This window comes from Ambystoma mexicanum, chromosome 3p, assembly GCF_040938575.1.
Source record: "Ambystoma mexicanum isolate Mex_15411 chromosome 3p, UKY_AmexF1_1, whole genome shotgun sequence".
Lineage (NCBI taxonomy): Eukaryota > Metazoa > Chordata > Amphibia > Caudata > Ambystomatidae > Ambystoma > Ambystoma mexicanum.
In genome coordinates, this window is record NC_090925.1 from 738,444,277 (window position 1) to 738,471,388 (window position 27,112).

The 27,112-nt window shown below is 48.9% G+C and overlaps 1 protein-coding gene across 2 annotated transcripts in view; it reads left to right on the forward strand.

The window, feature by feature from the left end:
- Positions 1-27,112, forward strand: part of SRCAP (Snf2 related CREBBP activator protein) — a 2,075,623-nt gene that overhangs the window by 1,168,680 nt on the left and 879,831 nt on the right. For both annotated transcript variants that reach the window (XM_069651627.1, XM_069651629.1), the window contains one exon: positions 23,161-23,330. In XM_069651627.1, the coding sequence (XP_069507728.1) occupies positions 23,161-23,330 (170 nt within the window). The remainder of the gene's footprint in view (positions 1-23,160; positions 23,331-27,112) is intronic.

A 27,112-nucleotide genomic window follows, 5' to 3' on the forward strand; every position in this document is an offset into this window, starting at 1 on the left:
ATCGGGTTGGCGCAGTACCTTTGTATGAAGCAAAAAGATGCAGGTGAAGACGTTGGTTCCTGGCAGGGCCTGCAGATCTCACCGTTACTGAGCCTCAATTGTGGGGACAAGAGGGAGGACGTCAGGGGACTCCTGTACTGCACATGATCGTCGGAAAATGCTGACCAAATGGAGTCACTTCAGTTCCAGTAGCTGTAATTCAAGCACACAAGCTGGTGTCCCTCTCCCTGGTTAATCCTAACCAGCCTTGAGATTGGTATCCAGGTGGCTTACAAGTTGATTGGTCCCACCAACTCAAAAGAAGTTGTCCTTGAAGGGGCTTCTCTGTCAAGATGAACTTGGCAATTTAGACCTGCAGCAGGGCTTCACCGGGCAAACCAACGGTCCAGCAGTTGCAGTAGCTGTACTCTTCCAGCTCTTCTTCAGTACGTTCGTTCCAGTGGTCGACTCTGCTATCCAGTCCATGAGACTCGCCTTTAAACAGTTCTCTCCCTTTCATTCCATCCTAGCTGTCATTCACCCAGCAGGGTGGCTATCCTTGCCGGAAAGTCAGCCAGCCAATCACGGCAGAGTGTATTTGGTTCTCCTAGGAGACTAAACACGTGGAGTTTCGGTCACCTTCCTCCCTTACTTCCTGCCCTCCCCAGACACTCAGACGCGATCTTCAGTGCTGAAGGCCGCTCAAGTCAAACGAACGGAGGGACCAAACCTGGTTTGGCGCGCAGAGACAAACTCTAGAAGGACCTATCCAAAAAACGGCGTAAAAAGAAGACCGGGACCTGTTTAAACAAAGGGGCTTAAGGCGCCATCTTGAAAAACATGGCTCCCGTGATTTTTAGCTACCTGTGTTCGCCGTCGGGAAAAATCACGGTAGTTCGTTGTAAAACCACTGCCACCAGCCTTTTCAATAGGAAAGGGTAGCATTTGACTGCAACATGAGTATTTAGATGCAGGGGATACTATTTAACCCCTCAAGCACTCCATTTTAAGATGGTGTGTGCTTGGTCTAGGAATTTGGAAAGACTAATAGTCAATTTCACTTTACATTCTCTGGGAAACAGTAGTTCATCCCAGAGAAGGTATTTAAACCTTTGGGAAGTCTAAAAAAGACATCCCTGTGTCACTGCACTGAGTGCGCTGTGTGAAACACATGAAAAGATGCCTAGCGAGTTATCTTAAAACTCCATAATCAAAGAACACAAGAGTAAAACGCGCATCAAAATACATGAGTGTGAAAAAAGAATTGCACTCTTTCCAGGTAAAAAAAAATCTAATCCTCAAAATCCAGCAAAGTCGCAGGAGGTCTCTAAGGTGAAGGGATTTAGCACATTTATGAGAATTCTCTCTAACAGATGCCACTTCCCAGTCCCCTTTGCCGCGTCGACAGGAAGGAGCTGTTTTTTCACCAGCACTCCTGGGTTTCGCTGCTTCGGCCTTGTAAAATCATGCGCTCTTCCCCGGATACTTTTCTGTCCTTTTGTCTTCTTTTAGCAATCAGGTACTCGGTCCTCTGGCGTCATGCTCCTCCCCGGCGCATGTTGACCTCAGTGGGCTTCAGCAGGTGTCCAGCCTGCGAATGGCTCTTTCCTACGTCCGATCCCACGCTCTTTGCCTCCGCTGCCTTGGCCCCGACCATGCCTGGGAGGGTTATACTGCATGCGATGCGCTTACACCGCGTGCTCCAAAGGAAGCTTTTCGAGAAGTTCCCTCCTGAGGACTTTGTCAGACATATGTCGTGGCCCAAGGTAGGGCAGTTTCTTTTTTTTTTTCTCCATTGCACCCTGCAAGGGCGTCTCCTTCCCAAAAAAATGCCAGAGCGGGAGGAACCTTTCAGGTTCTTGCACTAGCACTGGTACCAAGGCTATTTCAGCTACTGGCCCCCAGGCCAATTGGTCAGTAGATCCTTTCGGAGACAGTTCTGAGGGACCGCAAGGTTCTTTTACTGGGTGTACACCTGAGGGGCTACAACCTAGAACCGGCCAGATTTCCGAGGGGGCGCCTGCACGCAGCACTACCAGCGATACTGAAAAGGGCAACACACCTACCAGACCTCTTCCTGAGGTGCAGGGTAGGTCTCATGCTCCACTGCCAAGAGTCCTGGAGGAGGCCAGGCCCAGTGAGCCAAGCACCACGACTTTGGCACGCAGATCAACAATATGGCCCCTGCACCACACAAAATGGCCGCTCGTCCGATACCGCCCCTTGGAACGGAGCAGGTGGGAGAACGAGTTACATGGTGGGACTGGTGTCAACCAGGTACATAGCCTACAGCTTATCCATCAGCATCACAGGGCAGGTTTACCCTGCAACCGGCTAGATAGAGAACGCACCAGCCCCACCAGCGTCCGCTACCCCGTCTACATCACCTGCCACCCCACCGGCCTGTGAGGATAGCTTCTTTGAAAAGTTCCTCACGCTCATGAGATCTCCTCAGATGGGGGCCATCCTTTGGGATGTGATCAAGGACATGCTCCTTCCGGCCCTTCCGCCTGCGCCTATAGCATTCCTCCTTTGGCTCCAGCGCCACAGGCCCCGGTGCAGCCCTGTCTGCCCTCCCCGGCTCCTTAGATTCCGGCTCCCCTGCCTCTCACTGTTCAGGCGGTTTCACACCAGCCTCTGGCTCTGGTCCCCACACCTCAGTCCTTAGCGCCTAGCACTCTGCCACCCGCTCCGGATGTTAGGCAGAATCCTCTGCAGTGCCCTTAGGGACCACTACACACAATTAAGACTACAAATGGTAATACAAGTTCACCTTTGGTACAAGCCTGTACTACTATGTTAAAGTGGTAGCAGTAGCGGAGCAGCCAGGCTTATCTCAAGAGTATATGCGCAATAGCAGAGATTACACAAAGGGACCACAATTATTGTGACTCAAGCAAACACTGACTCAAGGTTTCAGGTAAAAAATACAAGTACATTTATTTTTAAACCATCTTTAAAACACAATACTTCTATAAATTCAAAACCACACGTAAAATACACTACAAACAACCAATTCTCTTGGCACAGAATAACTCAAGGTAAATACCTTATGTTTTGGCCGACCGGTGTTATGAAACAAGACATTACCAGGAATACATATGCGATCACTTTTTGACAGTTCGGTCGTATTAAAGAAACGCGTATCAGCGGTAAGAAATGGTACCGGGGCAAAAACACACTTAGCACCTGGGCTAACCAGAGAGAGTTGGTGGCAAAAATCATTGGCAATACTTTTGTCAAGGCAGACAGAATCAGAGAACACTCGCTGACAGAAATACAAAGTCAATAGGCCGGACCGAGTGTCAAGTGGAACCGGGTTCCTGTTGTCGAGGATCACACAGTCAGACAGTTAAAGATTCAACGTTGCCAGGAGTACTTGGATATTGTCAACAGAGGAAGCAAACATTATAAGAGGGAAGGAAGACAAGGGCAAGCCTTGGAGGAGGAGAAAAGGGATTCACCCTAGTTCATCGAAGCAGAACACAGTACCTTATTCAAGGAAGAATCTGGTGCCACAGCAGTTGTTGCTGGTAGTTTCCTGCAGACCCACGGTTCCTGGTGCTTCAGTCGTGGAGACGAGAAGGACGACGTCTGGAGGGGTCTGCACTACTCGGGATGAAGCCAGCAGCAGCGACGGTGAATAAAATGTGCGCTCCTTTAAAACAGGAGACGCTCTTCAGATGGCTATCCGGACCACTACAGCAGTGTGCAGCCGCTGGTTGACCCCACCAGGCTCATGGGAAGAAGACTCCGGACTGGATCTTCTCTGGTCGTCAAAGGGTAGATAGCTAAGGACTGCAGCAGGCTTCACCGGGACGGGGTAGTTGCAGCAGCCGTCTTCTCCGCTTCTCTTCGGTTCCTTGTAGTTCCAGTGGCAAGTCACTTCCAGCCCAAGAGTCTGCCTTTTATGTGAAAATCCCCCATTCACACAGCCTGGCTGTCAATCTCACAGCACAGGGGTTGTCCAGCCCGGACGACCACCTCAGCCAATCATGGCAAAGTGTGACTTGGGTTTCCTAGGATACCCTGTCCATGGGGTGATTACATCCCTCCCTCACATTCTTGCCCACCTAGACGCCCAGGCGCCTAGAGGAGAGCTTCTTGGCAGAAGCCTGCCAAAAGACGGTGAACAAAGAAGGCAAACTTGGTTTGCCGCGCAAAGTAAAACACAAGAAGGACTTTAACAAAAAGAAATGGCGAATAAACCCGACCGGAGCCAAAAGAAAGAGTATTTGGTCAAGTGGCTTTATGTTCGAGGCTGCTATAATAGCCTAAAACAATACCACATTTATATAGTATAATCACGGTAGAAATGTTATGGTAGATACCACTGCCACCAGCCATGTCTTAAATGTTAAGAGCAAAACAATGCTCTAGGAGGTACAGATAAAAAGGGCTAAGGATTAACCCTTTCCAATACTCAATGTAAGATGGGGTTTACTGGATCGGTGGTTCCTTGACTATGTAAAGTTAATGGCAACTTTACCCTTTTCTGGGGGACAGTAGTCAGCCCCAGAAATGGAGTCGGTGGGAAGTCTAAAAGACAACCCTGTGTCACTGCACTGAAGGTGCTGTGTAACACACAAGAGTGGGGCTACTGAAGTGGTGTGCTCCAGAGTCCACAATCACAAAAACCGCTGAAAAACACATGGTGAAACACAGGTAAGAGTGGGGGGAAAGCTCACACTCTTACCAAGTGGAAAAAAAAAAAACTCCACAAATCCAGCAAAGCTGCTGAGGGACTCACTAGGTAAGGGAAATTAGCCATAGAATGAGAATTCTCCCTAACACCGGACCAGCCTGAAACCTTGATGGACACTGATGAGGAAGAGGACCAGACACGCCGTCGTCAGCTAAGGCCTTCCACAAACGACACGCAGCTTTGGCAGAGTACTTGGGGCTTCCTCAACCAGAGGTCGAACAACCGCAGGCGGGGGTCCTGGCTGAGGTCCTCACTCTACGCCTCTTGACTAGAACAGAGATGCAGATGCAGAAGTACCTTGTCGCCTTGGCCAAAAGGGGGTGGCTTAAGCCCCACTCGGCCCAGCCTTCAATCGGTGCTTCAACGCCAAGTATAGGTGGATTGAGAGGGATCCACTCTTGTTGTCTGCACACCCTCAATCTCACTCTTCGGTGATCGCTGCAGCGTCACTGTACTCAAAGTCCTAGTCATCCTCGACCATCTCATCCTCTGCGCTGTTAGGCAACTAGGATAAGATGTTGGAGGCTTACGTAAAGAAGCTTTATTCCAATGCCTCACTGCACCTTCGTCAATCCAACGCGGATGCCATGCTAGAAACCATCAACCATAGGCTTTGACAGGAAATCGCAGACTTCCTTGGAGAACTTCCAGTGCATAGTCGGGTACGCTTCAAGGCGGGACTGGCGGAGGCTAAATTGGCGGCACAGGACATCATGGAGTCCACTGTGGGCCACATTGATACCTCTGGCCGGGCCATATGCATCGCCACGGACATGAGAAGGGCTGCCTGGCTTTGGGCTACTAAATTCAACCCAGACGTCCAGGAACACAAATTCGACCTTCCATTCTAGGGTGGCAACGTCTTTCAATCCACCACCGATGAGGCGCTGTATAAAAAGAAAAACAGTTGCCAAACTGCAAATCCTTACGAAGGCCATTCCCAAAGCGTACACCCAGTTGCATAAATGCTCTGATAAGGGGCGGGCGTTTTGGCGGGTTCTGGGGCTTCTAAGAAAGGGGGTCTAGACTGCCGGACCCTTCTGAGCCGGTGCAAAGAACAAAAGGGGGGGGGGGGGGCAAGAGCTTCTTTCAGTCGCACTCCTCAGCAACAGCCTCAGAGGGAAAGAAGGCATTACAGGCCCCTGCAGGACCACATTTCTCAGGTGGGGGCAGGCTTGCCCTTCATGCACAGTTTTGACATCAAGGTTTGCGGACCCCTGGATCCTATACGTAGTATCCATGTGGTACTGTCTTCCGATTCTTCCCTCTCCTCCACTCCCTCAGATTGGGACAGCAACTCTGTTGGCGGAAGTTTGGACACTCGTCGAGAGCCAGGCAGTGGAAGAAGTCCCAGCGAGGCTTGGGCTTCTACTCCAGGATTTTTACCATGCAAAAGATGAACGAGGCTGGCCTGAGAGTTGTTGGACCACTTCACCCTCAACATCTTCAAAAATTCAAGATGGTTATGCCAGCACTCTTAGCAGAGATACGTTGCAGGGGAGACTGGATGTGCTCCCTGGATCTGCAGGAAGCTTATCTACACGCTCCTATTTGGCAGCCTCATCGATCCATTCTGCGGTTCAGGATCATGGGCTACCTTTAGGCCTCAACTCGGCCCCCAGGGTATTTACCAGACTAAAGAATGCAGTGGCGGCCCTCCTCAGGCCTCAGGGCCACCACGTCTACCCATACCTGGACGACTGGCTCGTCAGGGAAAGATCTCCGTAGGCAGTGCATCACACTTCCTCTGCTCTTTTGAGCACCCTCCACAAGCTGGGATTTTCTATCAACCTCAAGAAGTCTGTGCTGCAGCCTACTCAGAACCTGATCTTTCTGGGCCTCATATGGGACATGAGCTCCGAGAGAGTTTTCCCATCAAAGGGCAAGATCGTGGCCATCAAGTGGGCCGTAAGTCACTTACCCAGCCGAGAGTTGACCTCAGCCTGGTGGTACCAGCATCTACTGGGGATCAAGCAGCGGTCCTACTGGTCGTCTCACACACGAGACTCAAGATGAGGAGATTACAGCTGCACTTCGCAGCCTCATTGAATCAGGAGCAGGTTTCCCAAGCGGAGCTTGTCAGCATTCCTCCTTCTCTCCACTCTGACCTCACCTGGTGGTTCAGGGACGGCAGGCCCTTCTGGCAGGCAACCCTCAAGTCACCATCACCACAGATTCCTCCCCGGAAGGCTGGGGGACGACGCTGGACAACCAGTGTCCATGGAGTCTGGTCCCTACAGGAGCAGGAATCTCATATCCAACTGGCTGGAGCTGAAAGCGATCTGGCTAGCGCTCAAAGATTTCCTTCTGCTCATCGAAGGCAAGGCTGACAACTCCGCCAACATATATTATGTCAACAAGCAGGGTGTCACCAGGTCCCCTCTGCTGTGCAGCCTAGCAGTCAGCATGTGGGAGCGGGCCCTGGAAAACAACATCTACCTTAATACAATCCACCACCAGGGGGAATCCAACATGGAAGCGTACAGGCTCAGCAGACTGGGAGCTGACAATTACGAATGGCAATTAAACAATCCGGTCCTGTTTGGGGTCTTCAGCATATGGGGACATCCTCAGGTGGACTTCTTGGCCTCCTCGTCCAACAGGAAGTGCCAGCAGTTCGTGCCCTGGCAGGGGCAGGGCTTCGTCTCCCTGGGCAATGAATTCCAGATACAATAGAATGGCATGACAGCGTATGCATTCCCTCCCACACCCCTGATCCACAGGGTGATCTGCAAAATAAGGGAATCGTGTCACCTCTGCATTATTCTGATAGCTCTGTGGTGGCTGGCAAGACCGTGGTTCTCGATGATCCTCAGCCTCTCGGACAGGCCACCCATTCACATGCCGCTGGGCCCAGCTAACCTCCTCTTGCAGCAGGGGGGGCAGGGTCATCCACCCTGCTCCACAGAAATTAGCCCTCGTAGTGTGGTTCCTGAACAGGTCACACTGCAGCATCTGAGCCTGTCTCAGGCTAGCCTGGGCATCATTCAGGGCGCTCTGAGCAGAGCTACTAGTAGCCACTATAAGAGTAAATGGACCAGGTTCTGTCACTGTGCGGATTTGAAAGAGATCGATCACCTTACTTGCACATTGGACGATGTGCTTTCATGGGGGGTGTGGCAAGGCCCGGTTATCAGGCATCCAAGGCCTCTATTGCAAGGTGGATCATTTCGGCCATGGGGCAGCACAAACTGCTTCCAGCTAACACGCACGCCCGCGCTGTCGGAGCCAAGGCCACGGCTGTCGCATTCCGGCGGCAGGTCATCAGCAGAGCGGCCACCTATGCCACCCCTTCGGCTTTCTGTAAGCACTACTGTTTGGACGCCGGCTCTAAATCAGAAGCAGCTTTCGGAAAGGCGGTTCTAAGGAACTGGTTTGCTTAAGGAGAGTCATCTCTCCACCCTGGGGCTACATTCAGTTGTAATCGCCCATGCAATATGGAGGAACGGGCAAAGGAGGCGTGCCCCTGCGCGCCTCCAAATTTAAAGGGGAAGAAGGCTTTTTTACTTGCCGTCTGAATGTCTGCGGTGGGCAGGAAGTGAGGGAGGTACCCGAAACTCCCTGTGCTTAGTCTCCCATTTAGACCCAAATGCACTCTGCCGTGATTGGCTGGCTGACTGTCCGGCAAGGACAGCCACCCTGCTGGGTGAGTGATAGCTAGGCTGGAATGAAATGGATAAAACTGTTTAAAAGGCGAGTCTCGTGGACTGAAAGGCAGAGTCGACCACTAGAATGAAAGAACCGAAGACAAGCTGGAAAAAGACGGCTGCTGCAACTCCTGGACTGTTGGTTTGCCAGTTGAAGCCCTGCTGCAGGTCCGAATTGCCAAACTCCATTCGACAGAGAAGCTCCTTCAAGCACGGCTTCTTCCTTTGAGTTGGTGGGACCAATCAACTCGTAAGACACCTGGATACCATTCTCAAGGCTGGCTAGGTTTAACCAGGGAGAGGGACACCAGCTTGTGTTCTTGAATCTACAGCTACTGGAACTGAAGTGATTCCATTTTGTTTGCTTTCTTCAACGATCCCGCGTAGTGCAGGAGTTCCCCGACGTCCTCCCTCTTGTCCCCATGACTGAGGCTCAGGAACAACAAGATCTGCAGGAACTGCCAGGAACCACGACTTCAGCATCATTTGTTTCTTCGTATAAAGGTACTGTGCCAACCCGATTGAGAGAACGTCACTCTCGCGGTGAAAGTTCATAAAACTTTCCCAACTTGAAGGCCTAAACAGCTTGTGACCCCACAAATGATCCTTTTTCGCCTAAACTACTTCTGAGAACTTTCACAAAGACTTAACCGTTTGATACCAGAACTGCTCTTTCCTTTCCAGAACACTAGTCCATTGACTTTGGCCTGGCCTGTTGACTTGAATTGAACTATTCTTGTGAACAGAAACTATTTGCACTGCCTAAAAAGTATATATAATCTATTCTACTTACATTTGTCCGTTTTGCTCACTTCTAAGTAACTGAACTGCCATTTTGCTCCTATTTCAGGGGAGCTCACTGTCTCAATGTAGTTTTGTATTGAAGTGTATTAGTATATAATATTAAGTTGTCCTCTTCTAGTGAAATGTTTTCTAAAAGACTGTGTAATAAAATAATAAGTGTTTTTACCAGGATACCTTGAGTATAAGTGTATACTTGAGCCACTGTGATTGAAAGTCTTCTGTGTAACTACTTGTACTGCTCACATTCACTCTTGAGATAAGCCTGGCTGCTGAGCTCGCTACCAACAAAATGTGTGGTACAGACTTATACCAAAGGTTGGTCTTGCTTACACCTGTAGTCCTAATTGTGTGTGGTGGTCCCAGAGTGCACTGCATGCAATTCTGCTTAAGTCAAGTTCAGGGTTCCTCCTGGGGAAATATTCAAGGCCAATCCTCCCTGGGCTATCCTAGAGAACAATGCAGAGGTCGTGGTTAGGGCAGAGGCCCTGCTCGAGGTAGCACACCACCTCAGAAGCAGTGACATTCCGCTTCAGGTGCCCTCCTATGCTTAGCCAGTAGGACGACGCATTTCCAGCTTCACCAACGCATGGGAAGGGATCACCTCAGACAGATCGGTGCTGTCCACAGTAGTAGGCGGTTACTGTATAGAACTTCTCCAACGTCCCCACGACCACCCCCCACGACAGAAAATCCACTCAGAACACCAGCTTATCTTTCTCGAAGAGATGGCCACGCACGCCCTTGATATCGTCCCTGCAATCAGGGGTATTTATTCAACTTACCTCCTTGTGCCAAAGAAAGATCTAACAATGCGCCCAGTATTAGATTTGCACCCTGCAAACAAGTATGTGAAGCCACAAAAGTTCTGCATGACTATGCTACAAGTGGTAATCCCTCTACTAAAAAAGGCGATTACATGGCAACACTGGATATGAAAGATGCCTATTTTCATATTGCAATGTTCCCAGCGCACAGAAGATTCTTGCGTTTCAAGTTAGTGAACCAGCACTACCAATTCAAGGTGCTGCCCTTCGGAACAGCCTCGGCTCCAATGGTATTCACAAAGGTACTGGCAGTGTTGGCAGCGCACCTGCGCACGGAGGCAATCCCAGTGTACCCTTACCTGGACGACTGGCTCATTACAGGGGAATCCCCCCTGATTTGCAGACAAAACATTCAGAGAAAAATCAACCTCCTCTTTCAATTGGGCTTCTCCATCAACGAGAAAAAGTCGAGCCTAGTGCCAAGCACTTCAAAACAGTTCCTAGGAGCTGTCTTAAACACAGAGGAGCGGTTGGTCTTTCTATCAGAGGAAAGAGTACAAAATGTGTTACTGCAAATACCACATTATCAGGCCGGCTGCCAGATAAGGGTGCGCAAAGCTATCCGTTTAATAGGCATGATGGCATCTTGCATTTACCTGGTTCCTCGCGCGCGCCTGCGACCCATGCAGGAGTGGTTGTTGCGAAACAATGGTCCCAGGTAAGTGGTCAGTGGTACGATTTAGTGGTCGTTTCCCCAACACCTGTACAAATTCTTCGCTGGTGGACAAGGGAAAATCTAACAAAAGGAAAACCCTTCTATGATCCAGAGGTACAGGCGGTTTTATTCATTTGCATTTATAAAGTACACATTGGCCTTGGGGCATCGTGGCGCTGTAACAGCTTATTCACCTGGCAGCAGGCATATCACAGAAAGTTGACCGGTATAGACAGATGCAAAAGTACAGACAATGGCATATTGAGCTGTCACTAAGGTTACAGTTGAGCAGCGTGTCTCTGCATGTTGGTTAGTTCTAGCAGAACAGTGTGGTTTTCAACATTTTGCAGAAGTCGGTGCAGGTTCTTTCGTTTCTGAGGGTTGTGGCTAGGGCATTCCAATTTTTGGGAGCCAGGTGTTGAAAGCTGGACCCTCCAGCTTTGGTTGTTTTGAAGGCTGGCACGTAGATTTGGTTGGTCAGGTGCGAGCTGATGGGTCTATTGGATGGGTTGAAAGTGATTCTTTCCGATAGGTAAGGTGGGGCATCGGTGGAGAGGCACCTGTGCGTGATAGCCAGTGTTTTGAAGAGTATGCGTTCTTTTACTGGTAACTAGTGTGCGTCTTTCCTAACCTGAGTGATGTGATCCCTTTTGGGGATGCTCAGGGCTAACCTAAGGGCATTATTGTAACGCTCACCTGATTCCCGCAGAGGCGCCGGTCTTGACTGGGTGAATGCCGTATCTTCAAAGGTGATGTATAACACACGGTTGGCTCTTTGGGCTGGACCTCTGTGCACTGTATGTCTGACTCGAAGAGTAAGATGTCTGCAGATAGAAAATATGGGATTAATGAACTGGGGTTATTGGGTGCCTCTCTCCTCTTCCCTTTCTCTTCTCCTGTAGAACCCCAAAGGTTAATGCCCTCACCTTAGGTAAGTGAACGCCGAGCTCTCCATCTGCCTCGGGGCAGGGTGCCGTAACCAGTTTCTTCACTGGATAAGGGTGCAGGCCTCTTGACGTCAGAGGACTGCTGTCCGTCGTTAACTGCACGAACGGTAAGTTCTGGGCACTTCAAATGTCTTAAAAGTCTTTTGTAATGATATCTCTTGTTTTGCAGGGTTCCGACGATGGCGGATGGCGGGCTGATGAGAGTTGAGGATCGAACCCGCATGAGGAATAGAAGCGCCTGGAAGCACGTAAATAAGCGCTTGTAGCCTGCTTCACGATGCGCACTAACTGTCCCTTTTATCTTGCAGGTACAAGTTCGGAGCTTTAGAGAAGCTGAAGGGTGCTGGAATACCCACTGGATTTGGCGTGGGAAGAAGTAATGGCACGTGAGTAATAAAGTTGCCCAATGTCTTTAAACGCACCTTCTTTTGTCTTTCAGATGCGGGATGCAGCGCCGAAGGCCTCCAGAGCGTGCGAAGAGCTGGTAAGCTTTTGTCTTTCAGATGCCGGAATGCAGTGCGAAGACCTCCGGAGCATGCGAAGAGTAGGTAAGCCTTTGTCTTTCAGATGCCGGAATGCAGTGCGAAGACCTCCGGAGCATGCGAAGAGTAGGTAAGCCTTTGTCTTTCAGATGCCGGAATGCAGCGCGAGGCGTTGGTGACAGCCGATGGAACAGGTAAGAGATGCGCTGCCACTGAAGACCGTAGTGCTAACCTGTTCTTTCTTTGTCTTTACAGGTGCTGCTGAAGACTGGATTCCAGGAATGTAAGCCTTTGTTGTTTTAGGCCCAGGATCAGAAGCAGAAGACACGATGAGCGTTCTGCTGCAGAGAATGCAGAATAACACAAAGCAAGATTCATCCATCGGGTGTGGTTTAAATAGCCTCCTGTAGTGCTTAGGTGTCTCCTTCCACAGTCACGCCTAGGTAAGAAAAGAGTTCCTGCTTTCCAGAAGAGTTCCAGTGTTCTGAACCTAGGGAGTGGCTCCTGCCCCACCCAACAGGAAAAGTAGTCCCAAACAGAAGAGGATCAGGGGTTCAACTGGCAGGTAAGTAAGCAGCATGGTCTGCTGCAGGTAAGTCCACCCAAGCATTATGAGCCCGGCGCTTCCAGCGCTGGGACTGGGCATCTTTATGAGCCTGGTGCCACTGGCGCCAGGACATGGTCCAAAAGGTCCCAATTGGGACTGGCTGGCACTCGGAACCGGGGTTATGGGTCTGCTTCCAAGGGAGTCGGGCAAGTCCTGATCTTTTGGAAGCAGAGATCATGACAGCACCCCCCCCTCAAGGCCCCTCCCAAACCGGGCTTCTCTGGGGGTTTGAGCTTGTTAGGAAATGTTCGATAAAATCTTTTGATTAGACGAGGCGCGTGGACATATTCTGCAGGTTCCCAGGATCTTTCTTGGGGACCGTAGCCTTTCCAGTCAATCAGGTAAAATAGTTTAGATTTGGAGATCTTGGAATCCAGGATGCTTTTGACTTCAAACTCGAGTTCTCCATCAACTAGAATAGGTTTTGGAGATGTAGTTAGTCGGGTTTGAGGTTGCACGGGTTTTAATAGAGAGACGTGGAAGACCGGATGTATCTTCATGTGAGGGGGCAAGTCCAACTTGACCGCTACTGGATTTACTATGGTAGTGATGGAATAGGGACCAAGGTATCTTGGGTTGAATGTGCGTGGTCCTTTTAGAGGTAGATATTTGGTGGATAACCAGACTTTATCTCCTACTTGATATTGAGGGGCTTCCTTCCGATGTTGGTCTGCTCCTTTCTTGTATTGTTCTTTAGCCCTTTGAAGGTGAGAAACGGCTTCCTTAAAGGCTTGGGTGATTGTAGAATGCAGGTGGTCTACTGCTGGTGTTCCAAGATCTTGGAGTGGATCCAACTCCGAGGTTCGAGGGTGACTACCGTATAAAAGAAAAAACGGGGTCTTCCCAGTTCCCGAGTGGACAGAGTTATTGTAGGCATATTCGGCTATCCAAAGGATATCTTTCCAAGTTTTTTCAGTTTGTTGTAGCATGCAGCGCAAATACTGTTCCAGAGTTTGATTGGTCCTCTCGGTTTGTCCGTCGGTTTGAGGGTGGTGGCTGGTCGAAAGTCTCACATCAATTTGAGCCGACCGACAGCAACTTCGCCAAAAATGAGAAATAAATTGACTACCTCGATCCGAAATTAGAACTGAAGGAAAACCGTGCAGTCGGACGATGTTTTCGAGAAATTCTCGGGCCAGAGTTGCTGCTGTTGGTAAGCCTTTGAGTGGAATGAAATGCGCCATCTTGGAGAATAGGTCCACGATTACTAGGATCGTATTGTATCCGGAGCATGGAGGTAGATCGGTGATGAAGTCCATAGAAAGCGTATGCCAAGGGCGAGGCGGGATGTCAATAGGGCGTAAGAGGCCGGCTGGTTTTTCCTTTTGACTCTTGTTTTGGGCGCATACTCCACAGGACATTATAAAGTCTCTGATATCTTTTTTCCAAGACGGCCACCAGAAGTAGCGCTTGATCTTTTCCGAGGTCTTGGTCATACCGGGATGTCCTTCCATTAAAGAATCGTGATAAAAAGAGATTACCTTTTTCTGTAAATCTGTGCTGGGCAGGTATAACCGTTCTTGGAAATATAATAGGTTGTCCTTGACCGTAAAGTCCTTTCCCTGCAGATGCCAATTCTGTATGTCTGCTGGAGTTACCAGTAGCCTGGCTTTATCCTTAACTTCCTCTATGGATTGTGTGGCGATTACACCTAGAATTCTTTGTTCAGGAATGGTAGGTACAGGTTTAGGATTGATCAAATGTTCTTCCACTCCCATCCGAGAAAGGGCATCAGCTTTACCGTTTTTTGTACCAGGTCAATAGGTAATTATGAAGTCAAACTCGGCAAAGAATAGTGCCCAACGGAGTTGCCTAGAGGATTGAGCTTTTGCGGTTTTCAAATATTGCAGGTTTCGGTGATCTGTAATCACAGTAACGGTGTGTCCGGCCCCCAGAAGATAATGCCGCCAAGCCTTAAAGGCGGACTTGATAGCTAGAAGTTCCTTATCAGTAATAGTGTAATTGATTTCAGGAGACGAGAATTTGCGGGACCAAAATGCCACGGGATGCAACTGATTGGTTACTGGGTCCTTTTGTGATAGAACTGCCCCCATGGCAAGGCTCGAAGCATCAGTTTCAACGATGTAGGGGAGTGCTGGGCGAGGATGTTTTAAGATCGGTGCAGAGATAAATCTAGTCTTCAAATTCTGGAAAGCTTGTTCCGCCTCGGTAGACCATTCAAAACTTTTGTTTTTCTTTAACAAGGCGGTGATGGGCTGGACTATTCGAGAGAATTCGGGGATAAACCTGCGGTAAAAGTTAGCGAAGCCTAACATGCTTTGAACACCTTTTACGGAGGATGGCGATGGCCATTTGAGAATTGCAGCGACCTTCTTTGAATCCATACGCACTCCGCTAGGTGATAATATGAATCCCAAGAATTCAACTTCAGTCACGTTGAAAACACATTTTTCCAATTTAGCGAAAAGTTTGTGTTGACGCAATCTCTCGGACCATTTTCACGTGTTTCCGATGAAGATTAAACGAGGATGTCGTCAATGTAAACAACAACACACACATCTATGAGCTCTCTGAGGACATCGTTCATAAAATATTGAAAGGCGGCCGGGGCATTGCAAAGTCCGAAGGGCATGACCTGATATTCAAATAGCCCATACTTGGTGCAGAAGGCCGTCTTCCATTCATCGCCCTCTTTTACTCGTACCAAGTGGTAGGCTCCTCTAAGATCCAGCTTTGTATATATGCATGCTTTTCTGACTTGGTCCAGGAGTTCAGGGATCAAAGGTAACGGATATCTATTCTTAACGGTGATCTGGTTCAGGGCGCGATAATCTATACAAGTTCTAAGGTCCCCTTCTTTTTTTGGAACGAAGAACAAAGCTGAGGAAGCAGGGGACTTGGAAGGACGAATAAACCCATTCGCTAGGTATTGATCCAGGTATTGTCGGAGGTGAAGATTCTCAGGCTCGGTGAGGGCATAAATTCTACTACAAGGAGGAGTAGATCCAGGTATCAGGTCTATCTGGCAGTCATAAGACCTATGAGGAGGTAGAGAGTTAGCCTGATCCTTCCGGAAAACATCTTGGAATTCTAGGTATTCAGGAGGTAACTGGGGAGCCTCCGAGGAAATTGCTGCCAGTGCAACACCAGGTCGAGGGTGACAAGTAGAGACACATTCTGGAAACTGAACCGTTCTTGCTCGCCAATCGATCTGAGGATTGTGCTTCTCTAACCAAGGAATTCCTAGAATAATCTGGAACTGAGGGGCCTTGATCACATCGAACACGATCTTCTCATGGTGTCAATCTTGACTTACTAGCGTCACTTCTTGGGTGGTATGCGTTACTGGTCCGAAGGCTATCTCCGTACCATCCACCGTAGTAATGACGTCCTTTACAGCCTTTGGACAAAGAGTCAGATTCATCCTCAAAACCATTTCATGATCCACATAATTGCCGATGGCACCGCTGTCGACGTAAGCTTCAATCGCATGTAATCGATCCGGATGTTCAGGGCTAATGAGGACCATAGGTATCACGAAATGCGAGGTCACGGAACTGGTTTTAACGCTCGGCAAGAGGACCTCTATTCTTGTCGGGCGAGGTCGTTTCCCTGCTCAGAGTTTGTGACCCTGGTAACTGCAGCTCCTACTGCCTTCTTGGCTGGTTTCACCGGACAGTCTCGAAGAAAGTGCCCTGAGTTTCCGCAATAGAGGCATAATTGCAGCTGTTTTCTCCTTTCCCGCTCCTTTTGTGTTAGTGGTCCTTTCAGGCCCCCTATTTGCATGGGTTCCCCGGAGTCTACTCCTTTGGTAGGAGTTGGTGGTTTGGAAAATACTCGAGCGTCAAACTTGGAACGATCGGCCTTCCTGTTCTGCAGTCTGTGGTCAATTTGAACGACTAAATCAATATAGTCCGAACAGTCTTGCGGGGGATTCACTACTTGGGCTAACACATCTTTGAGCTCTCCACGTAGACCTCTATAAAACAGCGTAATCATTTTGTCCTCAGGCCATCGAGTTTCCACTATCAGTCTGTTGAAAGACGCAATATAAGCCAAAAGGTCTTGATTACCCTGTCGCAATGAAAGGAGCTCATTGTCCAAGGCCTGCCCCTGTGAATGTCTTGCAAACAGTTTTTCCATACTGAGCTGAAAAGCTTGAAAATCATGGAGAACCGGATCATCTTGATTAACTAGAGGGATCGACCAGTCTGCCGCATTGCCACTAAGGTACGAAAGCACGAAAGCTACCTTAGCTTGATCAGTTGGAAAGGCTGCTGGCCGGCATAAGAAGTGAAACCGGCACTGGTTAATAAATACTGCAAACCTCTTTGGGTCACCAGAAAATCGTTCGGGCGGAGCCAGAGGTACATTCCCAGGTAGGTTGATCTGCACTGGGTTCGTAGAGGATGTTGAAGGAAGATTTGCCCCTGATGCGGGTAACGGAGTTTGTCCGGCTTGTGACTGTAGCAATTGTCTAGCGAGATAGTCTGTTCGCTCCTTGGAAATAATCAGTTCCCTTCTTAGAGCATTCGTTTCCTGACGGGCTGCATGCACTTCTGCTCTTAGTTCCCCAAGTAACTGGGCTAGCTGGTCGGTATCCGAGGTTTCCATAGCGCCTGGGTGGGAGGTTTGCGGTAGGCTTTGCGTTCTGTAACGCTCACCTGATTCCCGCAGAGGCGCCGGTCTTGACTGGGTGAATGCCGTATCTTCAAAGGTGATGTATAACACACGGTTGGCTCTTTGGGCTGGACCTCTGTGCACTGTATGTCTGACTCGAAGAGTAAGATGTCTGCAGATAGAAAATATGGGATTAATGAACTGGGGTTATTGGGTGCCTCTCTCCTCTTCACTTTCTCTTCTCCTGTAGAACCCCAAAGGTTAACGCCCTCACCTTAGGTAAGTGAACGCCGAGCTCTCCATCTGCCTCGGGGCAGGGTGCCGTAACAAGTTTCTTCACTGGATAAGGGTGCAGGCCTCTTGACCTCAGAGGACTGCTGTCCGTCGTTAACTGCACGAACGGTAAGTTCTGGGCACTTCAAATGTCTTAAAAGTCTTTTGTAATGATATCTCTTGTTTTGCAGGGTTCCGGCGATGGCGGGCTGATGAGAGTTGAGGATTGAACCCGCATGAGGAATAGAAGCGCCTGGAAGCACGTAAATAAGCGCTTGTAGCCTGCTTCACGATGCGCACTAACTGTCCCTTTTATCTTGCAGGTACAAGTTCGGAGCTTTAGAGAAGCTGAAGGGTGCTGGAATACCCACTGGATTTGGCGTGGGAAGAAGTAATGGCACGTGAGTAATAAAGTTGCCCAATGTCTTTAAACGCACCTTCTTTTGTCTTTCAGATGCGGGATGCAGCGCCGAAGGCCTCCGGAGCGTGCGAAGAGCTGGTAAGCTTTTGTCTTTCAGATGCCGGAATGCAGTGCGAAGACCTCCGGAGCATGCGAAGAGTAGGTAAGCCTTTGTCTTTCAGATGCCGGAATGCAGTGCGAAGACCTCCGGAGCATGCGAAGAGTAGGTAAGCCTTTGTCTTTCAGATGCCGGAATGCAGCGCGAGGCGTTGGTGACAGCCGATGGACCAGGTAAGAGATGCGCTGCCACTGAAGACCGTAGCGCTAACCTGTTCTTTCTTTGTCTTTACAGGTGCTGCTGAAGACTGGATTCCAGGAATGTAAGCCTTTGTTCCCTTAGGCCCAGGATCAGAAGCAGAAGACACGATGAGCGTTCTGCTGCAGAGAATGCAGAATAACGCAAAGCAAGATTCATCCATCGGGTGTGGTTTAAATAGCCTCCTGTAGTGCTTAGGTGTCTCCTTCCACAGCCACCCCTAGGTAAGAAAAGAGTTCCTGCTTTCCAGAAGAGTTCCAGTGTTCTGAACCTAGGGAGTGGCTCCTGCCCCACCCAACAGGAAAAGTAGTCCCAAACAGAAGAGGATCAGGGGTTCAACTGGCAGGTAAGTAAACAGCATGGTCTGCTGCAGGTAAGTCCACACAAGCATTATGAGCCCGGCGCTTCCAGCGCTGGGACTGGGCATCTTTATGAGCCTGGTGCCACTGGCACCAGGACATGGTCCAAAAGGTCCCAATTGGGACTGGCTGGCACTCGGAACCGGGGTTATGGGTCTGCTTCCAAGGGAGTCGGGCAAGTCCTGATCTTTTGGAAGCAGAGATCATGACAATTATTTTGTGTGACTTGAAGTTTAAGATTTTTAGCCGAGGTGCCCAGGAGTAGGGCATTACAGTAGTCCAATTTAATGCTTACTGTGGCTCTGGCAATAGATAGACAATTTTTGGTGGAGAGGAAGGGCTTAACAGCATTGATCACCTTGGTCGTGAGTGCAGCCGAGGAGGCTATAGCATTGACCTGGCGTGTCATGGACGGAGATGCGTCGAGGTATACTCCTAGGGTTTTTACTGTTGCTGAGACTGTGATGGTGGACTTGTCTATGGTGAAGGTTTTGTATTGAGGGGGGATCTTGTTGAGCGTTCCCTGGTACCTACTAAGAGGATTTCCGTTTTTATCCCCATTTAGCAAAGGCTGTTGGCCGCCATCTATGTTTGAATAGCTGAGTACATTTTGGTTAGGGCTGCAGTGTCTTGTTCGCATATGCCAGTCACAGGGAGTAGTACCTGTGTTTGTCAGTGTAATTGGTATACGCTATGTCACGACAGTCCAGATCATTGAAGAGCGGAAGGGTGAAAATATTTTATAGCGTGGGGGCAGTGCACGACCCCTGAGGGACTCCGCAGTGGATGGTGGTGGGGGAGGCGCATGCAGAGTCTGAGAAGAATTTCATGAGTCTTCCGATTAGGAATGAGGCCACCCAGGCTATTGCTTCTGGTGATAAGTGGGCTTCGTTTTTTTGGTGTATATCATGTTTTACAAGGTCGAAAGCGGCGGACCGATCTAAAAGGAGGAGGAGTGCCGGTTTGCCATTGTGCATGATGTCTCGGAGTTGAATTTTGAGATCGAGCAGTGCAGACTCTGTTCCATTTCCTGGACGGAAGCCAGACTTTCTTTGCCTAGGATGTGGTTTTCTTCAAGGTATTGCTGGATTTGCGTGTAGGCAACTTTGTCCAGTATCTTAAGCAGAAAAGGGACTGTGGTGATGGGCCTGTAGTTGTTGGCAACTTCTGGATCCAGGGTGCTTTTGTTTTTTTTTTTTAGGAGGGGACGCGCGCACCCACGTTTCTTTTAGGTTGTCTGGGACAGTGTTAGAGTTGAAAGAGGTGTTAATGAAGACTTGGAAAAACGGGGCAAGTGCTTCTGCACAGTCTTTGACTAGCTTGGCTGGGCAGGCATCTCCTTTACTGTTGGAGGGCCTAATTTTGTTACAATTTTGATTTGTTGAATTTGAGAGGTGTTATCGGGTTTTTGGCGTCCATGCGCTCAGTGCTAGAGGTGATCTCCTGCTCTGAGTTAGAGGTTGTTCTAATGTGTTGCGTGATGTTCTTTTGATGCTCCTGAATTTTCTTTTGCAAGAGTTCAATTTTATTTAGTAGGGCAGTTTGTATTGAATTGCTCCAGTTTTGGTCTTTGACTATGTCTTGGGATTTAGTGGCCGAAGTTGTCAGTTCTTTAGATTCCGAGGTGGCGTTGGAGAATCTGGCGTTGTAGGATGCAGATTTGGCTGCGACTATTGCCTTCTTGTTTTGAGTGGCAAGTGTTTTGTATGCTGACAGACGGCGAATTAGGGGAGCTTTGCCATTTGTTCAGCGCTTTGCGTTTTTGGGTGCAGAGTTCTTTTAATTCAGTAGAGAACCAGGAGTTGGAATGTTTCACATTTTTGGCTTTTTTCTTCTGAAGAGGAGCAATAATGTCTATGGCAGTGCTAATCGTGGATTTATCGATGTCCGCCAGTACCGATGAGTCTGAGTGTACAGGAAGGTTGGAAGTGAGGGTAGCTAAGTGGGGTAAGATCCTTTCGTGTGATGTTTTTAGCACATCTTGCCAGTGCTGGAGGGATCGGGTCATGTTTCTGAGTAATGGTGGCAGCGGTTGGCATGAGGAAGTGTATAAGAGAGTGGTCCGACCAGGAGGTGTTTGTGATGGAGCTAATGTGACTATCACAGTTATGGTCAGCTATCCAGTCGAGGGTGCGCCCTTTGTGGTGTGTGGAAACGAGAATTTTTTGTTCAAAGCCTGGTTCCTGTAAGGCTAGCGCAAGGGCTTTGGATGGTCTGTCATTCTTTGAGGCCGAGGTTAAAATAACCTATGAGTATTGATTTAGATGTGGTTTTTAGGTTATCCACTAGAAGGTGTGCAAGGTTTTCATGGAAGTCTAGTAGTGGGCCTGGAGGGCGGTAGACAAGGTTGAGGGTGGTGGTGGTGTTGCTGGAGAGAGATCTTTACTGCAAGGGTGTCGGTGTTCCTTCCTAGATTACATGTGGTTTGTCTAGCCTCTAGGTTGTCCTTCACTATAAGTGCTACACCTCCTCCTCCTCCTCCTACGGTGGTGAATCGGTCCTTCCTGATAATAGAATATCCTGGTGAGATGGCTAAAGTGAGGGCTGACCCGGCTGCACTATGTAACCAGGTCTCGGTGATGGGAAGGATATCGAGGTTGAGGTTGGTGAAGTGGTCGTGGATTTCGGTGGCATGTGCTGGAATGGATCTGGCATTGATTAATGCGCATTGCAGGTTAGTTGTGGTCAGGGGTGGTTTAGTGTTAACTGGTTTGGGTGTGAGAGTTCAGGAGTATCAAGGGGGTACTTGGTAGTTGTTGATGTGTTGGGTGTCGGAGGCGGCGGCAACCCTCTGTGTCCGTGTGGCTTGACACCCAAGTAGGTCCTTTCCAATAGTGTTCCCTGCTGCTGTGCGTGTTGAACGCTGTCCGGCGGCCGGCGTCGTCCTGCGGCCTCAGTGGCTCCCGTGGTTTGAGCGGGTTCTGGCCGTGGCGCTCCACGTTGGGGACCATCTTTCACTACGAGGGTCACCAGGGTCTCCAGTCACCTTCGCTGCTGCCTGTGGATGTAAGTGGGCAGGCGATGCTAAGGCACTCCGTCGCAAGGTCTTGGAGCCCCTAATTCCCCTATACAGCATAACAACTAGTAAGCTTTGGTAAGCTTGGGTGCTAGCTAGTGCCTGAGTTGTCATAGTAGACGGCTGTGATTGTGGGCATTTATTTTTTTCCTTCATTTCTCAGTGTCAAAATTGCTGTTACGGCTGTAGTACTTTGTCCGGGGATACTGTTGCTATCCCAGTGTGTGTAGGGCTCCCGGCCCTCGACACTTGGTTTGAGCTAGACGTGTCAGCCCTGAGTGAGTAGGGTAGCGTGACTGTCCCAATGGCTGGGAATCTGAATCCTGTGGATTCCCATGGCAGCACTCAAGGAATTGGTGTGGTAGATGCTGTGTGCTTTTTGGAGTCATCCACTATTTCAGCGGCACCTGCGTTGGTCCAAGTAGATCAATGGCCTCTTACGTCTAGTATTGCCAAAGAGCTACTACTATGCACTAGTCCCTTTTGATCTGGGTGTTTTGGTGGATGTTCTGGGTGTTTTGGTGGATGTTCTGGGTGCTTGGGTGGTGGACTTACATCAGTCTAGTGTGAGCACGTACCTCATACAGTCATGTTCCCTAGTCCATCTGCATTGTCACAACCAATTTAAAAAGATTTTGCCTGTCAAGTTTCCTTGCAAAGGGAGTCAACGGACTATGCCTCACAAACTGTATCTCCTAGTGTGGAGTCCATAATGGCCAAGCAGCCAACTTTAGTTGCTAATGAGGAAGTCAAGCCTTCTAAAGTATGTCGCAAAGGTGAGACACAGGATATATCTTTACCCTCCTTGGCACCAATGTCTGGTCAACAAGCAGCTAAACAACACTTGGTGGGGGTCAATTGAGCGCAAGACGATTTCTTGATGAACCTGCAATCCCGAAAGTCTCATTCCAAGACAGATACACGAGTAGGACAAGCGGTTCTAAGACATTTCTTCGCTCAGGAACCGTCTCACATCCAACCTCCTTCTTCCACTGCTCGCTAATCTATGCACAGCATGTGATCAAAGCAGATTCCACAAGCCTCAGAAGGGATACATGACTCACCGTAATCGTATTTCTGATGCTTTTATCTGCTTGAATTCTCAATCGACCTACCCTTCCCCTCGGAGAGAAGGCTCATGGATGCTTATGAGCTTGTCTGATACGTGTCTGCTTGGATACAACTGTACCCACGCTACACCTCATGCTACCTCATGTCAGAAAAATAACAATCTGAGGGACCTCGATGCGTGAGGGATCATGGGTACAGGGGACGTCGCACTAGGGATAGTATTACTGGCACACCCTGTCAACGTCTTTTTTTGTGTTTCGAAAACAACTGTAATACTCAGCAGCTTCCACTAGATGTCGGCCTATGCACAGCATGTGAATCTAAGCAGATACAAGCATCAGAAATACGATTACGGGGAGTAATGTATCCCATATAGAGGGATATATTTGGCATGTACATAGTCATTTGGGAACTACTTTGTATGTAAGATTACTTTCTCTTTAGAATATAGACTGATGTAATTGACTTCCTGTGACCTGCTTTTATATCTACAGCATGTTGACCTAGACATCTTCGACTTGATCAATTTGGAAGGCCGTGTTTCGCGTTATGAAGCGGACATCTTCCTGCCCAAGAGGAAAACCAGCAGACTTCTTATTGAAGAAATTGCTGAGTCACCAGATCCCCCTCCTAGACCCAAGCCTGTGAAGATGAAAGTGAACAGGTGAATTTTCTCCCTCATTTTGCCTCCAACAAAATGTGCAATGTGGCATGCGTAAGTGGGTTGGATGCTTGAAGGATATTCTTTTGTTTTTGCAGCAATTTGTGTCGGCATTCTTATTCATTGAATTATTGCCACACAGGGGCATAGTATGTTTAAGATGGATTTCTAAAATCAATCCCTGAGGGTGCGGGGTAGGGGAATATTACTAGACCACCCTATTTGTGGTAACAAGGATGTCACAGAGGATAGCCAAACCCAATCCAGGTAGAGTGAAGGAGTGGTCAGAGCTTCGTCTCAGGAAGTGTATATGAACATACAATTCTTTATTAGGTTTCTTTATTAGGCCTTTCTAAACACAAGCATAGAAATATCAAGATCATCAACAACATATATCACTTATTGTTAAAATGTTCAGTTTCTGTGCTAATTCCCTTAAAACTAAGACCACCCTCCCCAGCATGTTGCTGTACTCTGAACTTTTTTTTTTATTTTAATTTCTGAATGAGTGGAACTTTTTACCCCCTCACTCACATTCCTATTCTCTGACTGAGATTTTTATTCTTACTGTTTTAGGGAATCTGGTAAGCTCCCTATGTTTAATACAGGCCTCTGCTTTTTGCTTGTAGGCACCCAGCACCCTCTGTGCAGTGTCACTGGGAAGTCCCTTAGACTTCTCCAGCATTGGATCTTTCATAGAGACTGGGTATCCTCAGTGATAAAATAATTATTATTATTTTTTTAATATACACACATTGCTACCTAGCAGTGTATATACATAGCCCATTATGGCCTATGAGCCATTCAATAGTGTAGTCCCTCCACCTCACGTTGGTCCTTTATGGCCCCAACCAATGAGGTGGCAGGGCTTAACCTCCACCCCCAGCAGCCATCTTCAGATTATTCACCGCAGTCTGACACAGGGAATCCTCAAGCTCTCTGAGCTCTTCAATTCTTTTTCTTTTTGTGTGGAATATATTTTTCAAATATATTCTGCTTTGTTCCCCTGCTAAGGGGCTTTGGTCTTAGAGAATTTTTGGGACAAAATAATTGTTGTTTTTGACCCAATATCGTTGTGTAAACCCTCTCTTCAGAATGGCTGCATCTCAGGCTGTCAAGAAGCCTTCCCTGTTCAGGGACTGCACAAGGTGCAAGGAGAAGTTAGTTTACATGAAGGACCCCCATGAACGTTGCATTTATTGCTTGTATCCACATGACCTTCAGAAATGCGATATTCGTAAAACTTTTTCCAACAAGACCCTTGAGGACAGGCACAGAAGGCTTCTTTTACACCTGGAAGCCAGGGATCAATCTTCGGGCGAAGAGTCTGTCAGAACAGATCCTATCCACTCCAGCATTCCATCTGAGAGGCAAACTTCAAAGAGAAGGTCCTCTTCAGTGGAAAGGAGTTCCTCTCCCATTGCCAAAAGCAAGAGGAAGCTGGAATTAATATCCTTCCTGCCTCCACTTGGCTCCTCGAGCCAGAAGAAGTCGCATTCATCAGCAAAATCTGCCTCCAAAGGTAAGGAGGAGTTTGCAAAAAACCTGGGGGAGGGTGGGGGGGGGGTTATAGTCATCGACAGGGAAGCCGTCCACGAGCGAAGGGAAAAGTAAAGGCCCTTCATCGGCCACACCGTCGACGAAACCATCATCGACGATTACACATAAAATGTCGTCTACGGCAAGATCCTAGTCATCGGATTTATCGTCCACGAAGCACTCGACTATGGAAACGCACCATTCGTCCACAAGGCACTCGTCCATGACGCGCTCGTCCACGGAGCACTCGTCGATGGGCAAAAACCACTGCATTCGCTGACAGAACTACTGTTGGCGGGACACTCGTGAACGAAGATACCATCGACCACACAGTCGGCTACACCGCAAGTTCCTGCATCTACGGAGGAATTTGAGTCCGAACCGCCTTCTGCTCACGCCAGGGTGACACCGGTCATTGAGGACAGATCCCTTGAGGGTGCTGAAGCTGCTATACTAATGGTATCGCAAGTTTCTCATTTGAGGGAAGTGGTGGAAGAGCGACCTTGCCCCTCCCCTAAGCAACACAGTCCCCCTTGGCAGCCTTCTATAGAAGAGGCCGACTATCCTCATGACCCGATACTGATGTTATCCGTACAGAAGATCGTGGAGGAGTTTTACAGGCGTCAAAGGGAGAAGGGCATACCGACTGATCCTATGGAAACAGAAACCCATCGGAGAGACACGTCTCCAATTCCAGGCACGTCGGGAAGTTCACAAAAGAGAACGCAATCACCTGAGCCTGCTCGAGGGCCGAGGAGCGGGACTCGCAGTGCTTCGCCAACACGAGTCCCATCACCACAGTCATCGCATAGACCTCGATCTCTGGATAGGGATCCAACAATGGTGCCGTCCTCTTTCACTCTCAGATTGGCAGGAGGATCCTTTTAGAGAATTCTCTGATCAAGAAGAAGGCGAAATTACGCAGGAGCCTATCGCAGCCAGTGAGTGGGATGACTACGTAGTCGAAAAGCCCAGGAAGAGCGATTCACCACGCGATGCCTCCCCGCCGGATGATCTGATTTCTTTCCACACCATAATAGGCAAGGCTGCAGAATTGTTCAAAATTCAGGTTACATCAGAGAAAAGAAAATCGGTGCTTTACGAGCACAGGGACAAACGCAGGAGAATGGTGACCACCATTCCTCTCCTCGACACCATCTGGGAGTCCGGATCCAAGATCCTATCTACACCCTTGTCTACTCCGGCTCTGGTGTCCAGACCAGAGAAGAAATATAAAGCACCCGAGTCTGCACCGCTTTGTTTGAGAGGTCATACAAAACCGGACTCGGTTATCACAGTTGCAGCAAGGAAGAAGCTTGCCAATCACGCTTCGCCTCTATCGGCACCACCGGACAAGGACGGGCGTAAGCTAGAAGCCATGGTAAGGAAGGTGTCCGCTTCGCTGTCACTTACCATCAGAGCGGGCAATGCACTGGCCATGACCGTGAGGTTTGATCGAGAGCTTTGGCTCTGCATGTCCAAATTGGCTAAGCAGTTAACACCAGAGCTCCAGGAAGAGGCTAGATCAATAATCGCTGATGGTGAGGCAACCTCGGAACATATGATTGACGCAGCGGTTGATGTGGCCGATTCAGGCTTCGGACAGATGGCATATGGCACAGTACTCAGAAGGCAGGCCTGGATGAAGGCTACTAATTTCATGCCTGAAGTTCAAGTGTAGATATTGGACATGCCCTTTGATGGACAAGACCTCTTCGGGAAGAAAATAGAAGACCACCTGAAGGGAATCAAATCAGACACGGACACAGCCCGAGCCATCAATTCTTTAAAGGACAAGGATAAGGACCCTCAATCTTTTCGCCCCTATAGACGATCATCTTCTAAATACAGAGGGTAAGGTCGCTCCTCTTATGGCCAGAAGGCGCAAGGCGGCACACAACAAGAAAATAAGTATCAATCATCCAACAGATACGTCCATAGAGGCAGGCGTGGCTCCGCCCAAGGGAAGTCGCAAAGCAAGGAAAACTGACTATCCGATTCTTTCCCCTCAACGCTACACTCCAGTGGGGGGAAGGGTAAGCCAGTTCTTCCAGCGCTGGCAGTCAATTACATCGGACAAATGGGTGTTGCAAGTGATCCAAAAGGGTCACACCTTAGAATTTCTAGACCAACCTCCTTCCCTGTCTCCAACTTCGCGCAGGGTGCATATGTTAAGGCAGCTTATATCCGAAGTGCAAAAACTACTCCAGAAAGCAGCGGTAGAGCCGGTGTCGTACATCCAAAGG